The 19,369-nt window shown below is 63.0% G+C and overlaps 2 protein-coding genes and 1 long non-coding RNA gene across 3 annotated transcripts in view; 1 reads left to right on the top strand and 2 right to left on the bottom strand.

Moving 5' to 3' along the window:
- LOC134412807 (fibrous sheath-interacting protein 2-like) overlaps positions 1–4,390 on the top strand; it is a 41,850-nt gene extending 37,460 nt beyond the window's left edge. The window contains exons 25-29 of the mRNA XM_063146819.1: positions 802–908; positions 1,469–1,500; positions 2,145–2,200; positions 3,758–3,818; positions 4,215–4,390. Coding sequence (XP_063002889.1) covers positions 802–908; positions 1,469–1,500; positions 2,145–2,200; positions 3,758–3,818; positions 4,215–4,390 — 432 coding nt within the window. The remainder of the gene's footprint in view (positions 1–801; positions 909–1,468; positions 1,501–2,144; positions 2,201–3,757; positions 3,819–4,214) is intronic.
- Positions 4,391–5,456: 1,066 nt separating this feature from the next.
- Positions 5,457–14,408, bottom strand: LOC134412806 (maestro heat-like repeat-containing protein family member 2B). Its single transcript, XM_063146818.1, has 20 exons — positions 14,397–14,408; positions 14,206–14,310; positions 13,915–14,038; positions 13,170–13,294; positions 12,698–12,850; positions 12,244–12,398; positions 11,672–11,789; positions 11,502–11,531; positions 11,199–11,363; positions 11,010–11,108; positions 10,713–10,906; positions 9,768–9,902; positions 8,951–9,065; positions 8,511–8,657; positions 7,977–8,159; positions 7,438–7,593; positions 7,130–7,270; positions 6,890–6,992; positions 5,920–5,985; positions 5,457–5,662 (listed from the first exon to the last, which is right to left on the bottom strand). Exons 1-20 carry the CDS (start codon positions 14,406–14,408, stop codon positions 5,457–5,459), a joined length of 2,532 nt encoding a protein of 843 aa, XP_063002888.1.
- A 671-nt stretch (positions 14,409–15,079) lies between these two features.
- On the bottom strand, positions 15,080–16,395 carry LOC134412586 (uncharacterized). The gene is made up of 3 exons (XR_010026427.1): positions 16,316–16,395; positions 15,928–16,007; positions 15,080–15,167 (listed from the first exon to the last, which is right to left on the bottom strand). It is a non-coding gene; the product is annotated as an uncharacterized LOC134412586 (long non-coding RNA).
- Between the last annotated feature and the right edge of the window lie 2,974 nt (positions 16,396–19,369).

Below are 19,369 nucleotides of genomic sequence, written 5' to 3'. Positions count from 1 at the left end.
CTGTCTTCAGTACTTCAGTTTTGCCTTTAATACCATTCCCTCAAGTGAGCAGTCTGGCTTTATTTCCTGGTGTATGGACTGGTTGGATCTTCTTGCAGTCCAAGGCACTCTCAGCATTTCCCCCCAACACCACAGTTCAAAAGCATCCGTCTTCCTTCGCTCAGCTTTCCTTATGGTCCAGCTCTCGCAGCCGTAGGTTACTACGGGGAATACCATTGCTTTAACTATGCGGACCTTTGTTGTCAGTGTGGTGTCTCTGCTCTTAACTATTTTATCGAGATTTGTCATTAGGGCCAATTCTAAGAGCGGCAAACGTTTATTATTTGTGCTTTATTTTATTACACCCGATCAACCAGCTTTAGGCTCTATGTGTCCCACGACATCATCTGACATCTGAGATAACTTTCTGACAACCTTTGTCTCAACATAAACCTAGAGTTCAGTATGTTTGACTGTCTTACCAAGTTTATCTTGAACAGAGTTGTGTGTTCTTGCAGGGGTGGGCGGGCAGACGGCCTTGCAGAAAACTGAGTTTTTAACGTCTTCCTTCACCTTCAGCACTTACTGAGCCCCAACGTCTTGCCAGCAAAGCAATGGGAGGGCCAAGGGGGCACCATGATGGGGCTGTGCTGAGGGCATCGGCTGGCCCGAATCCGGCCCTGCGCGCACTTCCCTTTGGAAAAACGCAAAGTGAAGAAAACGTGGCGGCGTGTTTCGCCTTCCACGCAAGGCGCGGCGGCCACTGCTTCCCAACACGGAAGCGCTCAACCAAGCCTCATTCATCCCTTTTCCTTCCGGCAGGCTGTCCATGAGGCCTCTACTGACAGCTCCGCCCCCACCGAAGCCTCCGACAGCCCACCCAAGACGATATCGCTCTGCAGTGCCGACCCTGCAGTGACCACCGAGAGGTAATTGCTCGAGGGCGCCCTTTGTCCTGGGCCCGGCTGCGGGTGCCTCCGGTGAACCCGCCCTGCTCCGCACAGGCTCTTGAAACCAGGATTTCAGGCAGGGAGAGGAGGGCAGCTGGGCCACTTGACCTCTGCGCCTCGCTGTTTGGACCACTGTTTAAGCAACGTCCCGCGCCTTACAACTACTGTAAGCCAAGTTATCCGGTTCGGCATGGCAGCAATGCTTTTGAGAGGCCCAGGAGGAGGGGAGCAAAGGGCTCTTCCCAAAGCACAACTCCCTCGTAGCAGTAGGCAGCTAACCACTCGGCCATGACACTGCCCTGCGCGGCAGAGAACTTCTGCAGGCGATCGGATGCCGGTGAGAGCGGGCCGCCACTTCCGCGAGTGGTTCCTAGCAGGGAAACGGTGGCCCAGATCCTCACTGCCGCTTAGGCTTAAGGTCGGAGTTGGCCGTGATCCGAGCAGGCTTTGGCAGGGGGAGGGCCCTCCGAGCACCTGCGACGACCGGGCAACATGCGGGGGACCCTCCTGAGGCTTCAGCGTGTCTGTTTCCTTTTCAGCGGCGAGAAAGAAGAGAAGTCATTGGAAAAAGGTGACTCCATCCGACCTGCTTCGGGGAGGGCTTAATGCAGTCTCAGCCGTGTGTGTGTGTGTGTTGAACGGCTCTTTCTCCTCCTCCTCTCAGAAGCGCCCCCCCCCCGGGCATGCATGGCGACCGTCCCCTCGCCGTGCCCCGAAGGAGCGCCCCAAAAGGCAGGCGGCGGCCTCCGTCCCAACCAACCGACCCGTCCTCGCAGTTTCCAGCTCCACCTCGAGCGGGACTTGGGCCAAGCGGATGGGTCTTCCTTGCCTGTTCCAGACCCCGGCGCCCAGAAACACTTTGCATCACAACAGGGGGAGGGGGGATCGATGGCTGCAGGGGCGGGGGGCGGGGGGGATTCATTTCTCCCCCAACTACTGTGGGCATGGCAGCAAAGCTCTGAGGTCAGGGGGCCCCAACGTCCCTGCGGATAAAGGAAAGAGTCCAAGGCTTTCAGCCCTGTTGCCCCTGTAACCCCTTGCACAGTGGGGCTCTCGTGAAAGCCTAAGTCCGTGCAGGGAGCCCGTTTGTGCATGGAACATCCCGGAGAGCCTCGCCCACCTGCTTGGGGGGGGGGGGGTAAAAGGGTGGGCAATGCCTACCTACCCCCTCCCCACTTGGGCATTAACAGTGACTTCTCTCCAATTTTGTTCCAGCTGTCGTTGGCATGCATCTCACCCGGGACACGGAGGAGATGTCTGGACAGTTCGAGGTAAAGACAGCTCCACCCTCCTCTCTTCCCCAGGCCTAAGAGGTTGCACCGACGCCTCTTTTTTACTGACTGGAAAAAAAATGTTTTGCCCTGCAAACACCCCCCCCCCCCCTCCGGGCAGCTGGCAACAGAGATTAGAATCGGGAAACGCTCCAGCACAAGCGAGACGAGATTAAGACCAAAGCGGCCATGCAAAATAAAAGCAGGCCAGATAACTGGCCTTGATGAACAGCCCTGATGAACAGGGCAGACTTGGCCTGTCCCCTAAACGGTGATCCTGCGGGAGGGCGGCAGGCAGATCTCCCTGAGGGAGGGATTCCAGTGTCTGGGGGCCACCACGGAGAAGGCCCTGTTTCCAAGAGATGTCCCCCTCTGGAGGAGATCCAGAAACGTGCCTGAGAAGTGGGGAATTGCCGTGGGCCTAGGCCAGACTTCCACAACCTGGTGCCTTTTTCAGGTCAGTAGGACTACAACTATCTGGAGGGTGCCCAGTTGGGGAAGTCCGGCTTAAGTCTTCATAGCAGGGTTCCCCCACTCACCCCCATTTCCTCCAAAGTCCCTGAATTAATTGCGTCGGCAATGGGAGCCAAAGCCTTCGCCAGTTTGCCCACGCCTTGTTTTGAAGCTCAAAGTACAAAACAGCTGGTACAAAATAGGGCAGCCTGTTTACTAACAGGGACTGGCTGGAGAGATCACATCACGCCAGTCCTTTTCCAACTTCATTGGCTGCCAGTCCAGGTCCGGGCCCGATTCAAAGTGCTGGTATTGCCATTTAAAGCCCTAAACAGTTTGGGGCCGGGTTATTTGAAAGAACACCTCCTCCCATATGTACCTGCCCAGACCTTAAGATCATCTACAGGGGTCCTTCTCTGTGAGCCCCTGCCAAAGGAAGTGAGGCAGGTGGCTACCAGGAGGAGCAGGGCCTTCTCCGCTGTGGCACCCCGGTTGTGGAATGAGCTCCCCAGAGAGGTCCGCCTGGCGCCTACACTGTACTCTTTTCGTCAATACCAGCTGAAGACCTTTTTATTCTCTCAGTATTTAAACACTTAATTTTAACTTAAATTTAAATTTTACTGTTCTAACTCTGTATTTTAACCTTATATCAATTTTGCTGCGTGGTTTTTATCCTGGTTGTGCTTTTGATACTGTATTTTGTATTTGTGTTTTTAACCTGTTGGTTGTTTTATGATGGTTTTAAATTTTGTGAACCGCCCAGAGAGCTTCGGCTATTGGGCGGTATAAAAATGTAATAAAATAAATAAATAAATAAATAAATAAATAAAACAAGGTGGCCTTTTTAGGCCACAGTGACATTTGGCAGCAAACCACCGCTTGTTTTGCCGTGGGGGTGGTGGAAACGCACCCCCGGGGAACCCGAAGCCGCCCAGCCCTGCTTTAGCAGAAGGCCACCCTCCTCTCTGGCTGAGCGCCTTCAGCGCGGGCTCCCACTGGGTGAGATGGATCCGGGGTGGGGTGGGGTGGGGTTAGGGCTGACTCGGGATCAAGGATCCGGTCCCTGTGTTCCAGCGACCCCCTGACGCTTTCCTCCCTCTGCAGATCACCTCCGTCTATCAAGACAAAATAATAATAAAAGAGAGTCCCACAGAAGATCACCCAGGTATGTTGGGCTGCTCCCGCTGCCCTTTGAAGGGCCGGGGCCTCTGGTGGAGGGTGTGTGTGATTAATTTGGAATGACAGCCACGGGCTGTGTCCACGTCAGTATATCCCAAGGGGCATTCCCGTGTGCGGTGGGAAGTCAATTCCTATATTTTTAAAAAACAACAAGAACAGCAACTATGAAGGTTAGCGTAGCCAGTTGCAGAAGAGGCTATCCCCTGGCACAGAAGACGCTATCTCTGGCCTCTTCGGCGGGGGGTTCATCCTTTCTACTTGGGTCATTCAGTCACCGCTGACTCAGCTGAAGCAATTGCCCCGAGAGGAGGCTTGTGCCCAGCCAGGAGTGGCGGGAGGAGGCCCGGCGTACCCCTAACGGACACTGCCTTTGGTTCCGCAGGAGACGACTACGGGAAGGTCCTCGCCACCACCACCTCAGAGTCCCACGCGCTGCCCCGGCAACGGTCGTCCGTGTTCGGGAAGGTCTCCAGTGCTCTGTCCAGAGTCTTCTCCCGAACATCCACCACCGTCCTGCCCCAGCAGGGCCCAGCGAAAGCCCAGGGGAGCCACACCTGAGACCAGAACGCCTACTTTATATAGCTGAGAGAATAAATATTTTCACCAGAAGCGCGGAGTCCCCCTGGCCTACCTAGCGAGCAGCTTTTCCCAGCCGGATGGGCTGGGCTGGGCTGGGCTGCGACTCCTGGGGTGCAAACAGCCCTTGCGCCGGTGAAGGAGCAGTGTCCCCGGGGAAGCAGGCTTGGCAGCAAACGGGAAAGACGAGGCGGCTACTCCTTAGGAGGCCGAGGGGTTCCAGCCGAGGCTGCGTCCATTCATGCCATCGGTGGAAGAGCTCAGCAGGCAGCGCACACGCCTGTGTCGTTCATTGTGGGGCCAGGAAGGGCAGCGGGCGTCGAAGGCTACGACGGAAGACACAGCGCTCTGCGAGGTCCCCCGACTGGCACGGGGTTGGGGAGGCTGGAAACGCCGCTGCCGGCCTCCTGGGCCCCTCCCTCCCTCCCTCCCTCCGACGCCTGGGTCAGCTAAGGCACATTCTGGGAAGGGGCCGGCCCTCTACGCTGGGGCCCTTTCCCGTGCTGCCGCTCTGCTGAAGGTGTGATCAGGGGAGGAAGGCCCACGTCAGGGGCGGGTGGGCAGGTGGGGGCCATATTTTGGGCCAAAGGCTGAATTGGCTCCTGGCACGTACGTCGGGGGGGGGGGACACCCCAATGGGGGCGCGAGCGGGCAGGGCCGGAGGGAGATGCCGGTGGGCTGGATGGGACCCCCGCGGGCCTCATCTTGGGGCCAGAGATGCCACATCGCCGTCCGTTCGTTGGCACTGGGTGTTTTCCGGCTGGCTGGCTGGCTTCTGGATCCATGATGGGACCGTGATTCCAGCGGCAGCCAAGCAGCAGCTGCTCGGCCCGTGGCCAGCCACAAACGCCACGTGTCCCCTCGGTTGCTCCTGCCAATGCCTGGGATGGCCTTGTCCCACAGAACACCCTCCCGATGGGCTAGTCCAACCCCGCCCCGTTCCAGGGTCGCCCCGGCACCGAGCCCACAACCGCTTCTCCCGAAGGACACGACGCCACGCAGAGCACTGGTGCAGAAGCCTGTATTGCCACGCCCAGCGGCCCGCCCGTCAGCCGAGCCCTAAGGCTGCCAGGCTGCCCTTCCGCCGTTGTCGCCGCCGCCGCCTGAAGAACCAGCCCGACAGGGCCGCTCCCCTGGGCTGGCCACCGTCCGACCCGGCCTGGCTCTCCTCCTGCTTCCGCCGCAGGGCCTGGGCGGCTTCCGAGGCCGCGATCTCCACAGCGGCGCTGGGGTCGTGGCCCAGGGAGTGCAGGGCTGGGGGGAGAGACGGCAGACACGGAGCTGTCCCACTCGGCCCGGGCCTGGATGGCATCTTCTGCCCCTTCGGCCTCCGTGCCCCCCTTGAAGGGATGAAACCGTGCTGGCTCCTTCCCAGTCCGTGCGGAGGCTGAGAGAAGGAGTGGGTGGGAAGCACGGGCCGCCTGCCCTGGCAGCAGCCCCCCTTCCCCCCACCTCCCCACCCCCCGTCCCCCAGGCCTTGCAGCAGGGGGCTGTGTGCGTTCAGCACTCACACTGCAGGAGCTGGCCCAGATCCAGGCGTCCGAGGCGCTGCGTGTCCACCGTCTCCACGAGGATCCCTTGCTCGGGGAAAGGAAAGCACGGGCCTGAATCCAGGGCAAGTCGAGGCCTCCTTCGCACGCGTCCCCCCCATCCCTACAGAGGCAGGCACTGGGGCGTGTGGGGCGGGGAAGGAAGGACAGCCAGGCCCTTTACTCTCCTCAAAGCTACCGTGGGCAACCTCAGAGGAACCTAGAAAGTTGTGCCTTAAGAGGAGACATGAGAGCACTCTTCAAATACTTAAAAGGTTGTCACACAGAGAAGGGCCAGGATCTCTTCTCAATCCTCCCAGAGTGCAGGACACAGAATAACAGTCTCAAGTGACAGGAAGCCAGATTCCGGCTGGACATCAGGAAAAACTTCCTGACTGTTAGAGCAGTACGACAGTGGAACCCATGTCCTAGGGAGGTTGTGGGCTCTCCCACACTAGAGGCCTTCAAGAGGCAGCTGGACAAGCATCTGTCAGGGATGTTTTAGGGTGGATTCCTGCATTGAGCAGGGGGTTGGACTCGATGGCCTTGGAGGCCCCTTCCAACTCTGCTATTCTATGATTCTATGATTCACCTGAACCAGCCCCCCTAACCGCCCATCCGCCCCGGGACCGTCTAGCCCAGTTTATTAAGGCGGACTGGCAGGAGCCGCTTACGGTGCTGGGGGGAGGCACTGGGGGGTTCGACCCGTCCGCATGCACAGCAGGGCCTCTGTGCCAAGCCAGGGTCCTTCCCCTGTAACACCCAGCGGCAAGAGTCCAGTCCTCAGGAAAACGAGGGCTGGCATAAGCGTGGGAAGCTGCGTCACGCTGGCACCAGAGCCCGGGTCCCTCTAGCCCAGCACGGACTGGCAGCTGCAGCGCCCCAGGGTTCCAGGCCGGATCCCTCCCCAGCCCTCTCCGGAGAAGCCCGGCACAACTGAGGCACGTCCTACCTGCCAGCTTGCAGGCCGCGAGGCGGATCGTGTCCCACGCGCAGCGCAGGTACTGGGGCACCTCCACCAGGATGGCGTCCAGCAGCAGTGGGTCTGTCTGGGCCTAGGGGGCAAAGCGCAGGAGGACGCTGCAGCGACGGAGGCAGAGCACTGGGGGCTCCAGGCATGTCGGACTACAACTCCCAGCAGCCCCCGGCCGGCAACGGCCAAAGGCGGCACCCGCCTCGCCGGACCACTCACCAGCCGCTGGCAGGCCCTGTCCATCAGGCGAGAGTGCCGTGCGCCAGAGACGTCTGCCAGCACCAGCCCGGCATCCATGTCGGCCGTCAGCTCCTGCAGCTCCAGGAAGGGGGCACACGCGACAAAGGCCCCGCAGCAGGCCTGGCGGGAGAGATGGGCGCCAGGGCAGGGGGCGTCAGCCAGCAACCGCAATCCCTCTGAAGGCCTGCCGGGCGCCCCTGAGAGGAGAGGCCTCCCCCCACCCCCGGGAAGCACGGGAGAGGGAGCCAAAGGCAGGCCCGGCTTGGCAAGAAAGGCCTGGGACGCACCTTGGCCACGCCCGGGCTCGGATCCCGGAAGTGCAGCAGGAGGGCAGCCAGCGCCCGGCCCGCCTCCTTGGCAAAGGGCTTGGCGCACTTCGGCTGAGTGGCCCTGGCCAGCTGGCCAAAGAGCTGGAAGGCCGCTGCTCGGAGGGCCTCGTCCGCCTGCGAGAGAGGGGGAGAGGCAGAAGCCCTCACTGGGGGGCGGGGCAGGGACTCACTAGTAAGGAGGGAGCTCAGGACAGTCAGTGCCCAGCGGTGAGCAGGGCGGGGATTGGCCAGGGCGGCCCTGCAGAACGCCCAGCCTCAGGGGCAGAGGGCCTGCACGTCCCCACGGGTGAGGAGCAACAGCACCGGAGGGCCAACCCCTCTCCCTCCCTCCCTCCCTCCTCCCCAGGATGGGCTCCCTGGACGAGACAAGGGCCGTGAGCACAGCCCAGCCTCCTCACAGCTCTTGCTGCCACTTTGCAGGGAGAAGCCGGTCCAGGAGCAACGCCCCCCTCCCCACCCCACCCCCACCCCACCCCCACCCCCGGGTCCCGACTCACGTGCTGGAGGTGCGCGCGGGCCTGGCTGGCCACGGCCTGGGAAGCACCGGCAGCGTGCCGTCTCTCGAGGCAGCCCCACACCGCGCTCAGGGCCCGCAGGCCCTCCCTGGCCACCTCGGGGCTGGCGGCGTCCCCCGCGGCTAGGAGGAGCGTGTCCAGCAGTGCCTTCTGGTGCTTCTTGGCCTGGGGAGCCGTCCGGGGCGCCCGTCAGTCCCTGGGCTGACCCATTCCAAGCCTCTCCCGATTGGGGAGAGGGGCAGGCCAGCAGCCCCCCCGCCCCATTTGCAAGGCCGTTTCAAATCCGCATGCAAGCCCAGACTGCTGAGTGCCCCCGTCCCCCGCCTCCCCCCTCCTCTTGGTTCTCCTGGAACGCCCCCTCCGCCAGCCCCCTCCGGCTCAGCCCAAGGCCACCCAAGAACCCCCGGCCTGCACCGGCGGCACCTCTGTGACACGGCGGCAGCTCAGCCAATCACAGCGACACTGCTGAGGTGCACTCGGAGGCCCCCGCCCTGCCCTTCCTCGCCCCTGTCACACCTCTTGCGGAGCGCCTTCCGCCACGTTCCGCAGCCCGCGCACCGACAGGAAGCGCATGGTGGCGTCCCCGTTGCGGGCCCCGGCCAGCAATTGCCGCACGAGGAGGTCAAGGATCTCCGGCTTCTGCAGCGAAGGGTGGCCCGTGTGCTGTGGGGCAGCAAAGGGGCGCCCATTAAACCCCCAAACCGGGGGCATTGGAAGGGGATGGAGGCGTGCAAAACACATGGATGAGCGCACGCACATTCGCGTTACTGCGCTTACACCGCTGCGTAGTTGCGGTGAAATTTGCGCAAATGCCCCCAAAGCAAAAAATAGAAAGAAAGAAGTTCTGCAAATCACAGAACCCGCCTGGCTTTCAAAAGGGGGGCTGGCTGCCTTCCCTGCTCTGAGTCCCCCCCACCACACCTCCTGCCCTCCTTGCTCCTGGCACAGCGTCTCACCTCCATGCAGAAGACCAGGCTGAGATCAGTGCAGGCTTCTCTGGGGGCGCTCAGGGAGAGGAGGAGGCGACGCAGCAGCTCGTCCAGGAGGGGGTTCTCTGAGCGCACCAAGGCCCTGCGGAGGGAAGCAGTGGCGTGCCAGCCAACGCGGAGCCGAAGCGCCACGCCTCTGCCCAAGACCCGCCCCGTACCCGGGACCCCCAAAATATTTTTGTCTGTTAGATGCAACACCCTGAATGCAACTGTTTATGGAGGACGATGATATTACTTTGACCTGATTTGGAGTTTTAGACTTGTTTAAAATTTAAAACTGTTGATAAACTATATCCGGTTACCTCACATTCCTGGTAAGCAAATCATTACACGCAGTTCTATGCCCCCCCCCCCCCGGCATTCGATCGAAGAGAAGGACACGGTGCAGCAGCTCAGATCTTCTGCAAGGCCTCCTCTCCATTACAATCTACTTCAGATAAACATGGCTGGACCTGAGCTGCTAGCCAACTCCGATCCGAGGCCTCGGCATTGCTGAACCTGAGCTGCTAGCCAACTCCGATCCGAGGCCTCGGCATTGCTGAACCTGAGCTGCTAGCCAACTCAGGTGTGAGGCCTCGGCACTGCTGAACCTGAGCTGCTAGCCAACTCAGGTGTGAGGCCTCAGCAGCAGACCATATCTAATTCCCTAGCAAACTATGAGAGAGGTGCTCAGATCAGAAGACAGCACTTCAAGAAACACCCGGTTGGCTTTCCTTGGCTCCAGTTGCAAAGGAGTCTTTACTCCGCTGGGATTTTCCGCCGTTAGCAGCCAGGCTCCCCTTACCTGGCCAACAGGGCGGCGCCTCTGAGGCTGCTACCTGGCTGCATCAAGACGGTCCAGGCGTTTCCCAAGTCCAGCTCCTGCGCAGCCTCTGGGATCGCTCTGCTGAGCACGGTCTGCAGCACCTCCACGGCCAGCCTGGAAGGCAAAAGCCGCCGGGGGATGGAGGGGCAGGGCGGGGCTGGCGCTGGGGGGAGGCCGGGCCTCCTCCTCTTCCCCAGGGCCACCTGCCGCCTCTCGCAGCAGCAGACGCCCCGGCCTCCTGGCTCTGTGCCTGCCAAGCAAGCCTGTGGGAGCCAGGAGGAGGAGGAGGAGGAGCAGCTGGCGAGGAGGCAGCCTCATGGAAGGAGCCCCCTGCCCCGTCGAGGGCGTTCTGCCCCAGAGCCCTCCAAAGCCTGGAGCCAGCGCTGCAAGGGGGCATCGCAGTGCCTGCTTAGTCCAAGCGACGCCACGCTGCAGCGCTTCTCAAGACGGCTCCTGCCGGGCTCGGAGCTGGAAACGTGGCTTCTAAGTGCGTGGGCCAGATTCCAAAGGGATCCGCTAACAACGGCTACAGCTACAGCGTGCTAAAAAGTGCTGAAGGCGGCAGGCTGGCTTCAGGGGCGCAGGGCAGGCGGCGTGGCCCACCGCACACTCCTCCAAGCCCGTGCCGCCTCCCGGCATCTTCCGCCTGAGGCGACGGCCTCGCTCTGCTTCACGGTGGGGGCCGACCCCTGCGCCTTGGACGCCACAGGGAGGTTTGCCGGAGGCGAAGAAGGCAGGCGAAAGTGCAACGCCTCGGGTCCTGCCTCGGACCGAAGCTCAGGATCTCCCTCCGTAGACAAAGGAGAGACGCGGAGCGAAGAGGAAGGGGCAGCGGCTTGGCTCTGGCCAGGCAAAGAAGGTGCAAGGAGGCGGCGAAGGGGCGTGGGAGGGGCTGCCCGCCAGGGGAGAGGGCAGCGGCCTTACTTGCGAGGCGGCTCCACAGCCTCCACTCCGAGGCCCCCCTTTCTTTCCAGAGCAGCAACGTCCGGCGTCGGCTTCTCCTCGTCCGGATCCCGGCTGAGTTTCCACAGGAGGGCGTGGCAGAGCTCCGAGAGCAGCGGGACCAGGCTGGTGCAGCTCTCCAGAGCCAAGACCACTTCTCGGAGGGCCGCCAGAGCCTGGGAGCGACACAGAGCCGAGGGGGGCAGGTGAGGCCGCGGCCCCCTCTGGGGCCAGACCTTTGCCCCAACCTGCGCCGTGGCCTCCCGGAGCTCTGCTCACAGCAAATCTTTCCCTGGGGTGCCGGTGGATGAACCCGGGGCCGTCAGCTGAACCGTGGAGCGACGGCCCTTCTCCAGAAGGCAGCCCGGTCACGCGCAGCTGGATTCAGAGGCCCATGTGTCACCCAGAGGTCTCTTTCCCAGCCCTACGAGCCGAGGACGTTTTATATGGAGACGGGAAAGACCGGACCGAGCGCCTTCTGCGGGCAAAGGTGCCGCTCTTCTCCCGGGCGAAGGGCTGACCCGTGGCCAGGCAGGGCCCGTCCAGGCCAGGACTGAGCCTGCCAGCACCAATCCAGCCACCGCAGGAGGGAGCGCTGGGCCCTCCTCCGTGCTGGCTGGCTTTCCCGCTTGCCTTCGGAAGGCCGGGAGGCCAGAGGGGGCCCAATGAAGCGGCAGCCCAATCCAGCCCCTGAAAATCTTCCTTTACAGTACATTGTACAACAAAACCGGTTTAAGGGTTTTGAAGCGGGGCTGTTCCCAGGATCCGTACAGCTCCTAGCGCATACGTGGCGCTTTCCGCCTAATAAGTGACGGAGTGGGGGTTACAGGAGACAGAGGTTATAGCTGGAGCTCTTGTCACCGCCCCCCTCCCCCCCCGCAAGCCCCAGGAATTCAGCCTGCCCCGGCCCCACTCCCCCGCCCCACGGCCAGAGCTCTCACCGGCACGCAGCTGGGGCCGGTGCTTCCTTCTGCTCTCAGCCGGCCAAGCAAATACTTCAGGACAGGTGCAGCGTTGCTCTTGGAAGTGGCCAGTGCAGCCCACAGCTCCTTCCTTGCCCTGGGGGAGGGAATGGCACACGGGGGGGGGGGGTTGGGACACGACCCGCTTGGAGAGAATGCCGGCCTGCGGGGCTGGCGCCAAGGGTGGGCGTCACGGGCCCCTCGCCAAGGCCCGGGTGCCAGAAGGGCCGCCCTATTTTCCCTTCAGCCGGGCCCACCGCTGGAACGCCCCCCTCCACCACGGCTTCTCTGAAATTGAATGTTGCCCTCAGGCTGAAAGAGGTTTCGCACCCTTGTGGCCCAGGGAGCTTTACGATTGGCTGTGGGATGCTGGGAGTTGCAGTCCAACACACCTGGCGGGCCCCAGGTTGGGGAAGGCTGCTTTGAAGTGCTAACAGGGAGGGAGGGAGGGAGGCGAGGCCTGCCCGCCCGTTAATTGCAACCACGTCATGGCTAACGGCGGCCTGCCCGTTGGTGGCCCCCAGGGCAACGGGTCCTTGTGGCCACCGTACCGGTCGTGGAGCAAGGGGTGCTCCAGGAGGGCGGCGCAGACGGCCTTGCGGCGGCGCTCGGCCAGGATGCAGACGGCCTGGGCCAGGCAGCGGCGCTGAGCGGGGTCCTCCGAGTGCCGCAGCGAGGAGCAAACGACAGCCACCAGGTCGCGGATCTGGAGAGGGGAGAGAAGGGCCGGGAAACGACGCCCCTGGGGCTGTGCCTGGGAACCAGGGCGGACCCGAGACCGGCGAGACAGGCTTCCTTCACCCACGGGGAGGAAAGGGAACGGGCCGAACCGAGTTACGAAACGACGACGGTCCAGGTTGCCAGTCCTTCAGCAGGACCGGCACCTGCAGACGCACACCGGAGGGCAAAACCCCGCTGCCATCGGTTCTCCCCGGTGGGCCGGGACCCAGCGCCCTGGCAGGAGCGAGCCTCTCCTGGGCAGCCTCTGCCGAAAGCCGGCCGTACCTTGTCCCTCAGGTCCGCTCCCCGCACCCTCACGGCCGCCTCGAACCACAGCAGCACGGCCTGGTCGCAGGCCCCGCTCACGGCCCTCAGCTGCTCCAGCAGGGCCCGCAGGAAGGCCACGATCTCCTGGGAGGGCAAGGCAGTGCTGACCACCTGGAGCGGGGGGGGGGGAAAGGGGGCGCGTTCAGAAAGGCCCCGCTGCCGGCCGGCCTTTGCACCACCCTCACTCCCCCCCCCCCGGCCCCTGGCAGGGGCAGGGCCTCCTAGGGAGACGCGCAGGGCCGGATCCGGACCCCAGCCGGAGGAGGTTCAACGTCCCGGAGGCAGATGCCTCCCCAGCTGTGGACGGATCTCTTTGCTCTCCTGGTTGACTTTCTGCTCTCGTGCCCGGAAAGGAGGGGCCCGGGCCTGCCCACCTCCGGCCCACTTGGCGACCTGCCCTCTGGTCCTCGATCATTCCCGCCTGGGCTACCTTGGCCAGCTGGAGAGAGGCCGCGTGGACTTCCTTGGCGTGGTCGCTCTGGAGGTCCTGCCGGATCCCACGCAGCCGCCACTCCTCCATGCGGCCCTTTGGCTCCCGGGGGGGCGTCGCGGCGCCTGAAGGGGAGGCACGCAGGCTGGAGGGTCCCTGGGCAGGAGCCCCTCTTCTCATACCCCCCCCACGCTCCTCCTCCGCTTCCTCAGCCTGGCTGCTGCCTGTTTGCTGGACGGCCAGAGAGGAACAAGCCCAGGACCGGGGGTGGGCGGGGGCAGGGGCCCGCCCACGCCCGCCTTGGCCCCGGCCCCGATGGCCGCCCTGACACCTGGGCTCAGCCGTACAAGACGCGGCCAGAGGGATGTTCCCCATCATGGCCGCCGGCGGGGGTCGGCATCACGGGCCACGGGCCGAGGGCCCCCAGAACCTCCCAGCTGCAGAACAAAGACCAGATCATCTGGGATCGAAGCCCCGTCCGGCGGCTTCTCTCCTTCAAGAGACCCAGGGTACGTGATCCGGCTCCTCTCCGTTTTTATCCGCACAACATCCTTGTGAGGTAGGTGAGGCTGGGAGGTGGTGACTGGCCCAAAGTCACCCAGGGAGTTCCATGAGTGAATGGGGACTTGAACCCGGGTCTCCCCAGTCCTGTTAGGGACTCTTCCCTGGGAGTAAAGCCCCACTGAACTCCGCAGAGGCTCCTTCCAAGTAGGGGCACACGGGCCGGGCTCATGAGGCGCCTCACCTTGGAGGCTCAGCAGGACCCTGATGCAGTCGCCAGCACCCTGCCGGATGGTGCCCAGCGTGTCGCAGGTGAACGGCGCCAGCACGCCAGCCAGGCGGCTGAACTGCCCCGGGGGGATCCGTGGCTGCAGAAACAGAAGCGGGTGGACAAGGCTTACTGGGCAGGGGGGCCGGTCCGTGCCTAATCCACCCCCATGCTCCCCCCCCGGATGCGTGGCCCTGGGGAATTCCTTCCCGGGGTGGGGCGGTGGGCTGGGGGAGCCCTCCGCTGACGCGGCGGGGCCTTACTCACGGAAGCGCCGCTCCTCTGGTGACGCGCCCTCAGCAAGTGGGCGCACAGCTGAATGGCCCGGGAACGCTCCCACTCACGCTCCGACACCAGCCAGTAGCCCAAGATCTGTGGGGTAAAGTGTGAACGGGGCAGGACACACGCACACGGACACACGGTCAGCCCCAGGACGGTCCCAGCCTGTCTACTGGCACTTCAGAACCCATGCTGGGTATCTCACGGAGGGCGGGGAGAAGCCCCCCCCTTGCCTGGAAATGCAAATTTAGGGCCGGGGGGGGAAGAGACCACCCATTGACACACACCCTCCCCCCTGACCCCCCCGGCTTTTATGCAGCTCCCCCCTCCCTGCCATCCCCACTTCTAAATGGTTGAAACGCCTCTCCGGAGGCTGAGCGACCGGCATGAATCGCTCCGAGCTAAAATAGGCTGGGATGCCAGGTATTTTGGCCCCAAACACACGTGCCCCCCCCCCCGAGAGTTCCCCCCACAATGGAAAGCGTGCCCTCCCACCCCAATGCTGAGAGAAATTCAGCCCCGCTGCTGCCTGGGGCGAGACCGAACCACGAGGACCGGAAGCGTGGAGCCCCCTCCTGGCCCGCTGCTCACCTGGAAGACGTGCTGGAACCACTCCGAGCAGGGGGCCGCCTCCCCCGCGGCCTCGTCTGCCTCCCCCTCCTCCAGCAGCGCCTCCACCAGCTCCGCCAAGGAGGCCAGGGCAGCCGTGTGCAGGGCCTGCAAGGGCAGAAGGCAGAGCGACCCCCAGCGGTGGGGCAGGGAGGAGGCAGTGGCCACCCCCGCAGCACTCCCCCGTGTCCGGGAGAGCAGCCCCCGTCTGGGCCCCGGCACGGCGGCCTACCTGGCCGGCGTCTTCAGAGAGCCCCGCTGGAGGGAGGACCAGGACCCGGCCCAGGCACACCTCCGCCACCTCCCGGTTCTCCTCGCGGCTCAGCGGCTCTGGCACCTTGCTGAGGGGTGGAGCAAAAGGCCTGTTTCATCGGAGCGGCTGCTGGACCGGGGGGGGGGGGGCTCCCTTTCCCAGCACGGGGTCCGGGACCGGCGTGGCCGAGGGCTTCATGAAGGGCTCCTACGAGTCGGCCCCGGCAACGCCTGCACCGTCCGGGCACGGAAAGCGGCAGGCGATGTGGGCAGAGGCAAACTCCCCTTTGATTCCTGTCGTGCTGACAGTGCACGGGTTCAAGGGCCGCTTAAAATGCCAACCTGCACACGCTCAGAGGATTTCTTTTCCGGGGTCAGCAAGCATTCTAACAGATCGGGAATGCATGAGCAGTTGCAAAGCATGGAACGGCGGTTGGCCAGGGCCCCCGCCACAGCCGAAGTCCTGCCCACGGCCATCTAAAGTGCCCCCCTCCACAAGACCAGGGGTCGAAAGTTTCCTCGCTGCCCCACAGTGTGTGCGAACAGCCACAGGCAGACATCCGTAGTGGCTCAAATGCAGACGCTTCTCAAGACAGTCTGTCCACACATCCAGCGGGGAGAAACACCCCCATGCCCAGGTGTCCCTTTTGGGAGAAAGAGAGGCTGGGGACTCTCCTCCTTTCTGACAAATGGAGGCCATTATATGGCAGTGGGGGGGAACAGGCGCTCTGTGCATGCTCAAAGGCATCGTGTGTGCCAGGACTAAGTGCAGGCTTCGAAATCCACTTCTTGGCTATGGAACTGAGGCCCGGGCAGTACTGGGGAGCGGGGGAGAAACGGGGTGCTCACCTCAGGTGCCGGAGGGCAACCATCGCCTGCTGACGGACGGGAGACTCAATGATATCCACGGGCTCAGCTTTGACAATGTTCTGAAACAGACACCGCGGGCGAGAAAGAGCTGCGTGGAAGAGATTCTGGGGCCTGTCCTGGACTCTTTCCAAAGGACTCCAACTCCCAGCGTCCTCGGCCAGCATGGAGGGGCCCAGGCTGGGACCTTTGACCTCAGGGGTGGTCAAAGGCTTAAGCCAGCTTCTCAGCAGTGCAGCAGGACAGGCAGGCAGTGAAAGCGTCCCACTACGCGGACGTCCACCCCCAGAATAAAAACCCGCCCGGGGCTCCATCCCAGAACGGGCCGAAGAGAGCCCTTTCCTGCCCCGCCCCCTGCTGCCCCACTCACCGTGAGATGGTCAAGCAGCACCCTCTTTTGGGGGAGCGGGAAGGCGGCGGCGCCCCCCTTGCCCTGGGCGGAAAGGCTGACCTCCGACACGGACTGGGCAAAGCTCAGGACCAGCGCTGTGTCTTTGGCTCCCTGGATGGAGGCAGGGGAAGTGAGCGAGGGAGCGAGGGAGGGGGCCGTATTCAGGGCGAAGAGACACCGGCCAGGCCAGTGCGGGCCAAAAGCCCTTCCACGGGCAGAGGTGCCATTCAGCCGCGTCACACCCCTTGCTGGGCTGGAACTGCTTTCTAGGGCTTTAGTTACCTGCAGTAAGAGCTTCAAGCTAAAAGGTGCCGGTATTTTTGCCCCTGTTGCCTTTGGCTTGCTTGCACCCCCCCCCCCCCGGAATGCAGCCCCCAAGAACGTCTGTGACATGGGCCCAAGGAGGCTCAACAGCCCTGGCTTGCACTGACTGGCCACCACGGCTCCCCTGGGTTTCAGGCAGGGGTCTTTCCAGCCCCGCTTGGAGATGCCACCAGGGATCGAACCCGAGACCTTCTGCCCGCCGAGCAGGGGCTCCAACGCTGAGCTGCGCACGCTGTTAGAGACCTCACGGCCCTCCCAGCCCACCACACAGCGCCTCTTTCTGGGGGCAAAGGGAACCACTGAGAAAAGCAGTGCGATGTTTGTGGCGTGGATGTGCCCTGTGGAGCGGCCAGTTACAGAAAGGGAATCAAGGCAGGGGGAGGGCAGCTGGCCAAAGGAAGCTCAAGGAGGGAGCGGCAGAGAAGAATTTGGCATCCAAGGATAAGCCCAGCACACCGGCTGGGGCCCAACCCTCCCACTCCCGGCATACGGGGCCCAGCTGGATCAGTACCTTCCTGGGTCCAGAGGGTTGGTCCAGCCGCTGCAAGACACAATGGCCAACTGTCAGGAAGTCCCCCGGTGCCCCACGTAACCCTCCCTCGGCCCGGCCGGCGGCTCCCTGTCCCTCCCCCCCCCCCCCCCCCGGCAGGGCGTTCAGATTTGTCTTGTGGTGGTGCAAAACTGGAGGGAGATCCGGCCAGTTCCTCTCCTCTCTGCGCTTCTTTGTAAGCCCAAAATGGGAGGCCAGAAGACACAGGTGCTCCCGAGAACACAACGGCACACTCAACTCTGGCGTGAGACACCCACACACACATGCAGCCCGCTGCCAGAGTAAACAACGCAGCAGTGCCTGGAATGGCTCCCATCTACGGAGGTTTGCAGCTCCCTCTTTCACCCAAGGTCCTTCCTGAGAGCACAGTAGTCTTTTCTTACACGCACAACATCCCTGCGGTGTAGGTTAGGTGGTGGCAGGGTGACGACCCAGCGAGCTTCTGGGCTGAGGGCGGTTCGAACCCAGGTCTCGCATGGGAGCCCTCGCCCGCCTTGCTCACCCCGCCGCCCTCCGCCCTCCCCAGCGATCCGTGGCGAATGCCAAAGGACGCCCACCTCGGGGCTGCAGGAGGTCACGTAATGGTGGAGGATCTTGGGCACAACCTCAGCGGCCAGGTGGGGGAGCAGCTGCTCGCGGGGGGCGCGGATCGTGGCGCTGCTGTAGAGGAGGAGGAGGGCACTCTTCACGCAGCCCTTCTCCGGCGGAGGCAAGCCCTGTGGTGGGAGAGGGAGGACGGTGGTCACAGCAAGCAGCCCTCTTCTTCCCTGGGGCCTCCAAATCCCCCTGCCCCCAAGAGGAGGCTCTCGGCTCATGTCCCCCAGGTCTAGATTCGGCCCTGGGGCGTCAGATCAGGGATGCTTGGTTCGGAAAGGACTCCGGTGGGGGGACTCGGAGGAGGCCGGCCCCAAAGGCATGGAAACCCGAGAGGGAGAAGAAAGGCCGGCTTCCCTCCGTCCCCGCCCTGCCCCCCCCTTTGCAAGGAGAATGCCTCCAATTCAATCCCCCCCCCTATTAAAAAAGGACGATAGTTTTACTTTTTCATTGCGACTCGCCGTGGGAGCCCAGTTTGGGCTGAAAGGCAACTCCACAACGTGTGAATAAATGAACTAAAGGAAGCCAGCCAGAGAAAACAGCTCTCGTCTAGGCGCACCAAGGGACTCCGCCAGCCGCCCCCCAACCTGCTGCTGTCTGTGGATAATGGGCATCGTGGTCCAACACAACTGGACCAATGTGCCAGGGTGAGGCCGGCTGGTGTGTGCTGCGTCCGCATGCGCTGTGCTCCGCTTCGGGCACCGACGTCACGCTTTGGACCGGCCCTGGATCAAGACATGTGGAACGTTTGGTCCAAACCTGGCTGAACCGAAGGGAAACCGAATCCTCTCCCTCGGACAGCTCCTCCTCGAAGCGCCGCAGGGCCTGCAACGCCGCCGCCAGCTGACCCTCGGCACAGTGGGCCAGGCACCAGCAAACGCCCTGCGGGTGAGAGAGGGAGGCTGTCCGTCACCCCATTTTCCTGATCTGGCCCCCCAACCCCACCCCACCCGGTTGCCTTACACCGAATCTAACACCTGGAGTGGAATCCCAGACCCCCAAATTCCAAATCATCCGCATCAGATTTTGCGCTGTGCCCATTCTCTCCTACATTCATCTCTGCAAACGCTACAACAACCCTGCAAGGTCGGCCCAGGTCATGCCAGATACGGGGCAGAGAGATGGTGGCTTATGCTGTTGGGTTTAGCACCCTTCATCGCCAGCTTGCAACCCACAGCATCTGTTCAATGGAGGGAACGGGGCATTTACAGGGTCTGCGCGTGTGCAGGCAGCAAGGGTGAATCGGGAGCCCGGCCGAGGCCCTTGCCTTTCGCTGGCCGTCGTCTGTGTAGTCCGTGTGCATCAGCAGGTCCAGGAGCTGCAGCGTCACCCCCTGGGCGTCCCCTGCAGCCGAGAGAGCCAGTCCCAAGGCCTTGTAGAGGAAGGCCTGGATAAGAGGGAGAGAGGGGGGGGAGCTGTAGGCTCAACAATACATTGACCCCCCCCCCCACAGTTCTCTTTCCCAACACCTTGCTGCCACCTCTCAGCATCTGCCGCCTGAAGCGACCGCCTCACTCTTCCTCGCGATACGGCCGGCCCTGCGTTCAGCCTTCGGAGAGCTTTCG

Source organism: Elgaria multicarinata, chromosome 22 (genome assembly GCF_023053635.1).
Source record: "Elgaria multicarinata webbii isolate HBS135686 ecotype San Diego chromosome 22, rElgMul1.1.pri, whole genome shotgun sequence".
Taxonomy (NCBI): Eukaryota; Metazoa; Chordata; class Lepidosauria; order Squamata; family Anguidae; genus Elgaria; species Elgaria multicarinata.
The sequence above is the reverse complement of the archived record's forward strand: the minus strand, read 5'-3'. Positions and strand labels throughout refer to the sequence as shown.